The sequence below is a fragment of the Archocentrus centrarchus genome, chromosome 6 (assembly GCF_007364275.1).
Source record: "Archocentrus centrarchus isolate MPI-CPG fArcCen1 chromosome 6, fArcCen1, whole genome shotgun sequence".
In the NCBI taxonomy this organism is placed as follows: Eukaryota; Metazoa; Chordata; class Actinopteri; order Cichliformes; family Cichlidae; genus Archocentrus; species Archocentrus centrarchus.
In genome coordinates, this window is record NC_044351.1 from 26,993,954 (window position 1) to 27,004,033 (window position 10,080).

Genomic DNA, 10,080 nt, shown 5'->3' on the forward strand with positions numbered 1-10,080 from the left:
AGTATCATACTAAAATAGCAGGTTCCATAATAGTTGTGTTTTGGATGGTTGGATGTAGTTAGTTAGGTTTTTCCAAATACCGTTTTCTGGGCTTTGGTTGCTTCAGTGCTAAAAAGACAAATCGCTGGGAAAGACAATCGCTGCACTGTTGCTGTTTCAACTATATTTACACATAACATGATCACTGCAAACTCAAGATGCACAAATTAAAAAAAAAAAAAAAAGGATTATTTTGAATGTCCAGCTTTAAGCTTTTAATTTCTCCATTTTAGTGGTCTGCCTCCTTGAGAGTTCAGCTCGTTAAAACAATAATTTAAAAAACACAATTGGTGGTGATTCTTTACTTGTTAAGTAAATGTGGCGAGTTGTACTCTGATGCTGAAGGAATTTTTTCTTATCCAGGACTAGTGCACGTAGTGCCATGGAGAACTCTAATTGTATAGTTGAAGTTGAGTGCTGCAGGACAAAGACCATTGTGGAGGGTCTATTCTCGTGCCCCCCAGAATTATGAACTAATAAGCTTACCAGAGCTTTTCACACCACCATGCAAACTCTGCAAATGTATAGGCAGTCGCCAGCTCTGGACTACGCAAAATATTAACATCTTGCCCAACTATAGCCTGCAAAAATGATAATACCCAAGGCTCGCTTTATAGGCTGTCCATTCACTGCTATTTTTATAGTAGACACAGTCAGATCCATTCTGCATCTTCAGCTTCATGTTGTCTCTGCCTCTGGGAATTAAACTATGCTTTGCAGCAATTATATGCATGTTTCTCTTGGTATTTTGGGGGTTGGAGACAAAGTAACACTCACATCAGAGCCAGACCATTCCTTAACGCCTACACACTGAACCCATACAAAATACTTCACATATTTAGTTGATTGACAATCGTGTTCATTGAAGCAATTTATTTTTATAGTAGTAGGCCTACAGATATAATAATTGATAAGTTTGAGAGTCACATAATGACATGTAAGTGGTTTTCATTATGAAGTGGAAGCTCTTGGTGTAAACTGCTGTTTTAATGACCCCTCCCCCTCTTTTTTTTTTTATCATTTTTTGGAAACACAAAACAGGACATAGCATAGATACGCAAGATTTACAGAATAATCTGAGTATAAACATTTACAAGTGTGCATGAACTCTGGGACTGTGTGTGGTGTGTGTGGTCGTCTACAAATAAGCATTTGTAAAGGAGGGACGACAAAGTCTGTCTAATTACATGATGTTCATCATGTTTTCATGGTGTTAAAAGAGCAAATATAGACAAGTAATATAATAGTACACATATAAAATAGATTATTTTAATAATGGACAATGCAATAGCATAATAATACATCAGTGTATGGTGGTAGTATATATATAACTGCTAAAAAAAATTGTAAACCAGATCCAGCTAAACTGTCACTGCTGTGTTGTGTTGCACTGTTTTACTTTCATGGCATCTATCCATCTCAGGTTTTCTCAGGTATAACTAGCATTGTGTTCTTTAATGCTGTCTTCATCTGAAAGGCAGACTTTGCTGACAGCAGTGATACCAGCCTTTTAGTCTTTTGAGCTCTTCTGCAGTGAGGGCAGCGCATCACTCAGGTCGACCACTCAGCTTGTATCTACCATAGTCATGTTCTAGCCTGCAATTTAAGTTTGTACCCACTGTTTGAGGTGAGTGAAAGGCACCTTTTTCTGTAGATTTTAATTACTGTGTAATAATTGTAGTTATAGGAATGGCAGTAGCGGTGTGGCCTTAGCCTGAGGTGTCTGGTTTAAACTGAGATGAGTTAAGAATGGGTTCCAGATGTAACTCAACACAGATATATCACTCTTGTGGGTGGAAGTTATTTTCTCTAATGTGATTCACTGTAATGTGATTCTATGAGAGAGTTGATCCTGTGTTATGTTTTCTTTCTTTTTCCTTTTATTTTTCCTTCTCTCTTTCTTTTTTTTTTGTATTTTAGATGTATTGGCAAATTGAGGAGTGGGTTTTACCTTTATCTCAGAGATTGCTCAACAAAATCCCCAAACTACTGAGTAATAAAATGCAAATGTATAGTGATAAAAATGACACATGTATGTGCATTTTCCATGATTAAAAGTTATTATCAGGCACTATGTGATGGGGATCCTTTGACTCCAGGTGAGACTGATAACAATGAATTCTTGTTGCCAGGTGTTTGTGGGAGAGGCTCACAGGGACAGGCTGTAGATATGTGTGCATGCCTGACTTGTCTTTGTGTGTGTGTGTGTGTGTGTGTGTGTGTGTGTGTGTGTGTGTGTGTGTGTGTGTGTATGCATGCATGTGCGCAAGCATGCATGCATGCATGAGTGTGTGCTGCCTGTACTGTACTCTATGGCAACATGGCACGGGCTACAGTTTGGCCAGAGATGTATTAGTTATGGCTAGAAATGGGTTGGTATGGAATAAATAATGGATACCATCCTTTCCCTCTGAATAAATCAAGACCAGAGAAATGGGCAGAGGAGGGAGAAAATGTGAGAGAAAGTTGGAGAAACTGAAGGCCAGAGTGGGTGAGTGAGTGAGTGCCTAATTTGAAGAAGAATCTACAGAAAGAATGGTGTCACAGTTTTCTTCATCTTTGCAAAGAAATGAAAATTGTGCAAGTTTGACAGGGTATTTGTTGCACAGAAAATGGTTTATGTAAGGATTTTGAGTGTTAAACAACTAATTTCTCTCATTAAATAAGAACACGTTTTTCTTTAAAGCTAATTTTTAATCTCTATGCTTTCTGTCTTTGCCTCCTTATCAGGCGCATGGCCAGGTGTTTACCTTTCCTGACATCTTCCCAGAAAAGGAGCGGGCACCGGCGGAGGGCTCTATGGAGGAGATGCAGGAGAAATTCATGGAGGATGAAAAGCAGAGGCAGAAACCCGACCCCAGGAGAGGAGGGGTCACCGAGTGGTTTGGACTCTGAAACAGACTCTGTGTGTGTGTGTGTGTTTATCGGTATCGGCATGTATTGATTTAAAATGTTTTGTCATCACCTCTATTTCTGTGAGAAACATTTACAAGTGTGTAATAAAGAAGAACAATCGTGTTTGGGAGACTGCAGACATGTGTTTTGTGTGTGTGTTTGCGAGGCTTCAATTCAGTAACCCGAGCCAGAGCAGAATCCGAGGAGGAGGAGAGTGGCCAGGCTCCATCTTTGATGAATCCAACCCACCGAATCTCGATCACCTCAGATGACCTCTTCTCTTCCTCCTCACACTCCACTTACCCACTTCCTTTGCCCTTTACCACCATCTCTGTGGCAGCAGTATCTCTGTACCTCCTCTCTTTGTTTTTTCTCAGAGGGTTTCCCCTTGTGCCCCCACTCTGTTGTCCCTGTTTTGCTCATCCCACTCCTATGATCTTCTACTGCCACACCAGTGACTCTTGTATCCCTAGTAGCCGTGACTCTAAGCTAGTTGGATCTGACTACCTGGGCAGCCCACAGAGTTTCCTCTTTTATGAGTTTGCCTTGGATTAATTGACCACTTAAGGTAAACAACAATTAAAATGTTTCAGCAAAGCGAGCACATGGAAATTGCAGGAGGGTTATATTGCAGCATTTTGTGGTAGCCTGTCTTACTTTTACTCTGGAAAAAGATTTTATTCACTGTGTGTATCTTTGCCTACCATGCAGGACTTGCCAGTGAATCTAATTGTAAATGCTCTTGGAATAAGACCTAATAAACAGTCACTTGTTCAAAAGTGCTCTGCTTTTTCCTGTGTTGTCCTTTCTTCATTTCTAATGCTGTGTTGAAAAACTGCCGCTTTAAGATGCTGTTTGCTGCACAGGTTGGCCTGTGCAAGTGCCAGTGTGGTCTGGTAGCTGTTTTGACAAAGTAATATGTGTTTGAATTGGGCCGGTGGAGGACTGAGCTCTCTTACGATAATAAAGCCCATAAAGAGGAGGGACTTCTCTTGGGCACTCTCAGACCCTCCATTATACTGAGAGCCCAAGGTTACAGTAAGTGTCCCCCAGCTGTGACCACTAATGCTTGCTGGCTAACAAAGGTCCAGTCCCTGACCTCACCCAGCCAACTCATCTATCACTAAGGAGAATGTCAATATTGATCCTGTTGGCCCTTTGTCTGCTGCCTGGAACCACTCACCCCCTGTGTTGCTGTAAAGAAATCTGATTTGGAATGAAACAAGACTCCAGTTACACAGCCACTCGATTTCTTTCTCTTGTTCTCATGTTTTCACTTTTTCTTTTCTTCTTTCTTTGCTGCTCTCCCTTGTTGCCCAGACTGAACCTCCAGAGAAACAGCTGCTTAACCAACTGAGAGGGAGTCCAAATTCCTTTTCTCGCTCTCCCTCTGGCCTGAAGAGACCCCACATGAAAGTTGGGAAATCAAGTTGTGGTGTTTTTCAAGCAATTAGCTGTTCCTGTTATCCTCTTGTTCTTTGTCACGGGGAAGCCCTGTTTGTTCTAAAGTCAGATGCACGCATTGGTACAATAACAGAAACTGTTAATGTGACATTGGGCTGCTGACATTAAATCTCTGTTTAAGGCCTGCTGACAGTGGTGGTTATGTAGTGTTAGGGATACTTTTTTTTTTTTTTTTTTTTTTTTAGTGCAGAGAACACATTGAGACACACTCAGTTAATGAGCTCATCTCTTGCTCACACACATCTGAGTCATTTTAGCTCTTTATAAAAGACAAACAGGAACAACTCATTAAATGATAAACAGAAAAAGATGGGAAAAACAAGGTGGAAGGAGCGGAGCTGTAACTGATGTAACGTTCTCTGAACAGACTCATTCCACAGTGATGTTTTTAGTGCCAGTACTCTGGGTCAGTACAAATTTTTTACTAAAGAGGTGTGTCAATTTTGCCACTGAAACTACTGACAGTTGTTTTTCCGGCTGGTCTTACTGCATATGTAAACCTATTTGAGGTTTAAATTTCAGAGCGCAAATTTTAGGGAGTAGATTATTTAAATGAATCATGAAAATATGATTTACAAAGATTTTCTGTAGGCAGTTTAATGCAGATTGCGTTAAATTAATCACTGAAAAAAAGCATGTATTTTTTGATAACTTTCTGTGATGCTAGGAGTATTCATTTATTTGGAGCAAGTGCATAACTAGTGTGCATGGATAGCTTAAAGCTATAAGCCAGGCACCAAAGTTTGGCTCATCACCGAGTACTCACCCTGCATGTTTAGAGGTGAGTTCCACATATTTCTGGTCCTCAGTAATGCTTTGATGAGACAGAGCACAACTGAATTTGAGGTGGCGCATCGGAGGAAGAAGAAGATTTCCGACCAGCAGCCAATTTAATTTTTTGCAGTGAACAAAAGGGTTATAGTGTTTCAGGGTTTTCTACACAGAGTTTGGTCCATAATATAAAAGCATCTTTTCTCTGTGGTGCTCACACAGTGACTTTATTGTATTTTCCTGGGTCTTTCTTTGTTTTGTTTTTTAAACGTCTCTTTAGTATCTCTAACTTGTGTTAGATTGTCTGGATCTTACTGTACGTATACTATATACAGTAAAAGCGATGAGCACATTTAAGCACAGCAAGTCCTCTAACACATGGCTGGATCAGGATTTGACGATAAATAATGTTTCATGTTCTTCTGCGTCTTACAGGTCAGCTGTTAGACAGATTTCTTGGGTTGAATAGTTTGATAAAAAGCAGCCTTCTTTTGCATGAATCCTGCACTCCTCCCTGAGCTGTCAGACTCATACAGAGATCGCAAACGTTTGCCCACGCAGTCCCCAGCAATTTCTAACAAGACTTTAAGAGTTTTCTTCCACATCAGAAACATAGATTCTCATTCATGCTGTTTAAGGAGAGAAACATGTTTGTAAAACCTTTGCTTACCCTGTCTCACTGGCACATGTCTATTTGATTGCAACCTTATTGCAATTTTCCCTTGCTGAGTAAATCTGGCCCATAGGTTGGTAATGTATTTAGTAATATATTTGATACATGTAGGCTATAACTTGAGATATTAAAAAAGTGAAATAAAATATCTACATGACACCCACATTGCTGCATTACAGACAAAAAAATTGCTGAGATACAGCGTATGTATAACCCCACCGCCACCTCCCTCCTTCCATGTTCGTCCACTCCCTTGCTCTTCTCTTCATATCCAATAAAATGCTGCGTGCATTGCCCCATCTGGCTCGGTCTGTGTTATACCTTTTTGGTCAGGCGGAGTTCTCCTTGTCTGTCAGATGATGCAAGGTGGCTATAAAGGGGAAGATGGAAGCATGCAGTAAAAACGAGCAAGCAATGTCTGCACTTGGGTTCATCTGAACTCAGAATGACCATTGGCAGCTCCAGATTTATAAGGATTTTTGTGTGCTGAACATGGTGCTTCATGTATTGTAATGCACCTCACGTTGTGTAATTGCAGAGGAAGGGAAGGTGAACATGTGTGCGCAAGACGCAGAAAGTTCAGTAACAGTGGAGTGAGAGAGAGCAGATGGAGGTGAAGGAGAAAGTGAAGTGAGAGTGAAAAAGAGATGACATCACCAAGAAAATGCTGAGCTGGATTTAAAAGCTACTGGATAAAAGAGGTGCCCCCACCCCCCTCCAAAAAAAAAAAAAAAAGATGTACAGTGCAGGTCGTATTGCCATCTCTACGTGGTTAGTTAATGGACAGGGGATTTAATATTTTAAGCAGCACACCGCTCTCCTCCTTTCCCTCCTTACCCCTCTCTCCCTTTTTTCTTGCTTGGTTGTGCATTAGTCAAGTGCACACATGACCCTGTTTCTTCTACTGCAGTCCACATTTGGAATCTGCATGACATCATGTTGTATTTTTGGCATGAGTGGTGGTATAGTGAGTGTCTTCCCTGACTCTGTAGCCTCTCTAGGGGGCAGATCTCCTTCTTGCTGGTTGTAGTAACTGCCCATTTGCAAGTGAAATCTTTGCCTGCAGATGCTTCACTGCATCCTGCAGCTGTTAAGGAATTTGGATGAAGCGTCCCACAATAACACTGCAGATAACTTTATCTCGTCAGTGTGTTGTCACTGGGGCTGTCCTGTGAAGAGATGGCTGTGCCTGACTGCATGCACTGATTGAGGCTGAGTAAGAGCTCCACATGAACTGTAATATGTCTAAACTAAGAACAATAAATGATTTACAGTGAAAGCTTTTTCTCACACATATGTAAATACAATCCCTTGCAAACTGCCTGTAAAATTGCACACACTCATATAGTTATACAATTACTACACCTACCACCCTCTTGTGCAGATGCACAGACTTTCACACACTCACACTTGTGTTCGCTAAGACAACCGGGGTTGCCTGCTGAGGATTCTGACGGCCTCTCTTGGACTAGCGCCATACACATTCCTCCTTCCCCAGGTTGCCATTGGTTCATCTGAGCTCAGCCAGTGTACTCTGTCACCCCATTAGTGTGGGCTTATGTGTGTGTGCGCGCATCTGTTTCAGTGCGAGTTAATGTACCATATGACCCTTACATTAAAAAAAAAAAAAAAAAGTTTGAACGTTGACACACTCAGCCAATGTAGGCGCCTGATGCTTGTGTTCATGGCTCCTTGTGAACCACTCACATGCAGAAGATGTACCCTGATATATACCCTCAGTGTATACATACATCATCAGACAGAAGTAACAACTTAAGGAGTACACAGGAGAAAAAAAAAATGAAAACATGGACGGGCTCTTTATTGCTGTTTAGATTGTATTCAGTAAGTATGAATTAAACACGGATTTTCTCATATTAAGAGGTTTTGGCAGATGAGCTTCTTTAGCTCACACTGAATTTTGCCCAATTTTCAGTGTTTTATGAACAATAAGTCTTTAAACTATAATCATCTTCATTCATTCATTCATCCATCCATATTTTATGGATGGATGAACTTTGACTTTTGAGGTACTTAAGTACAGTTGTGGAAATGTTCAGATATTTTTCCTAATTAAAAAAAGAAAATACCACACTTTAAAAAATATTGATAATATCACAAAAATACATGGAGTTATTTGTAATGTAATTTCATAAAGTTTATTGCTTAATACCTTTTGAATGCACAATCTAAGTTTGTCATATAAATGAGAAGCAGTTGAATACTGTTCCTACCCACATGTAAATGTAATTGGATAATTAACATAGACATGAATAAAATGAAGATGAAGTTAGTTATGATTGCTTGAAATCTGGACATCACCAAAGCCATAAGCTGGGTCTTTAGTGTAGCTGTCTTTAGTTGCTTGTGGGTCTCTCTACCTACCTTTACTTTAGTCTGATGAGGTTGAGATCATATGACTCACTGACTCTTGCATTGCAGAATATTCTACTTCTTTACCTTCAAAAACTCCTGGTTTGCTTTCACAGGTTATTATCTATTGCTAATGTGAGGCGCTATCCAATGAACCACACTGCATTTGGCTGAATCTGAGCAGAAAATATAGCTTCAGAGTTCATCAGGCTGCTTCTGTCTTCTGTCAAATCACCAGTAAACAAGAGTGATCCATTACCACTGGAAACCATGAATATGCATCACACTGCCTCCACTGTGTTTTACAAGTGATGCGGTATGCTCCAGAGTTGTTAAAAGCCTTCTCCATAGTTTTTTTCCTGCCACTTTGAAAAGAGTCATATTAAAGTTACAACACAAGATGAGGTAGTTATTTCAACTGAAATGCAGTTGCAATTTAATGTGAGTGCATTAGCTAGTCTATCAGTAATTAGACTTATTTGCTTACTGGATATTGCTAGCCTAGAAGCATCTCTGATGTGAGATTTTTCTTTTTTTGTATCACTTGCATAAGAATTTTTTATTTGTTGCCATACTTTTAGAAAAACATGCCAGATCTTCTCTGCCAATATCAAACAGCTTATTCTGCTACTGACTCTTGTTTGGAGCTCCTGGTATCCCAGATGCTGACAGTCAGGCTTGTCATCACTGGAGGCAATCTCAGTGCAGAGAGATATAAGGATGAGATTCTGCAGTCAGTAGCGAGCCTATATCTCCATAGTCTGAGACTGAACTCTATCCTCCAAGATGACAACGTTTGCTCCTGCAAAGCGGGTTTTATCAGGGACTACCTCCAGAATTCTGGGAGTGGAGAAGATGGAATGGCCCATCTGCAGTCCTGACCTCAACTCCATTGAACACTGGAATCAGCTTGGGCGTGCTGTTTTTGCCGGAGTGACCAATGCAACCGCATTGGCTGACTTGCTGGTTGAAGAATAGGATGCCGTTCCACAGCAGTGTGTGACCAAGCTGGTGGAGGAGCTGCCAGGCTGTTGCGGCTGTGTATGGTTCTTCCACGTGCTACTGAGGCCCTTGTTTGTTAAATGAATAAATTGTTAAATTGCCAATATGTCTTGTTTCGTCAGACTTCAATCATCCAATCCAATAAACAACACCAAACAAGAGTCAATAGCAGAATAAGGTGCTTGACATCGGCAGAGAAGATCTGGCAAGTTTCTCCAGAGCGGAGCTCACATACTCAACTCTGCTGCTCAACCTACAAATGCATTTCCCTTTTAAATGTGGCACCATTAAAGGGGAAATGAACAGGCTTTCCAATTTTATAAGATTTGTTGCCAAGAAGCATTGTTACAGCAAAGAAATAATTGACCAAACACAAATTTCCTTTCTTTCTGTGCTAAGTTTATATAAGTCTGTCTCCTGATAATCCATTTTAGTTTATCTGCTGCTTCTCTACGGACTGGGTGGTCCATGTTCCTGCCAGCTGTTTAACACATTTATTTTGATTTTAAACTTCTCAATAATAGTGATGCCTACATAAGAAGAGCCACAGAAGTTAAGGGAGTTGGTTTGATGAACATGGTATATGTGTGTTTCAAAAAATCATAACAGTGAGAAAAAGAAGAGTTTAAATAGGTTCAGTTCAACAGAAATCAACTGGGGTCTGGCCACCCATCTGGACTACAGAGCACAGAGCTTTGGTCTGCTCACATACCCACATGTGCACTGGTCAGTGAACCCCCTAGCTGGTGGAATCATATTGGCTGGAGGCTTTGCCAAGTCAATAACATAGCCTGATCCCTGATGCTGAACTTCCTAGAAGTCCTGACTGGTCTCAGCACTACATGTAACTGCTCAGGACTCCA

The 10,080-nt window shown here is 40.6% G+C and overlaps 1 protein-coding gene across 1 annotated transcript in view; it reads left to right on the plus strand.

Moving 5' to 3' along the window:
* The window catches only part of mrpl23 (mitochondrial ribosomal protein L23), a 46,213-nt gene extending 42,500 nt beyond the window's left edge, over positions 1 to 3,713 (plus strand). The window contains exon 5 of the mRNA XM_030731730.1: positions 2,770 to 3,713. Within this exon, the coding sequence (XP_030587590.1) occupies positions 2,770 to 2,934 (165 nt within the window). The 3' untranslated portion in view covers positions 2,935 to 3,713. The remainder of the gene's footprint in view (positions 1 to 2,769) is intronic.
* The last annotated feature ends 6,367 nt before the right edge of the window (positions 3,714 to 10,080 follow it).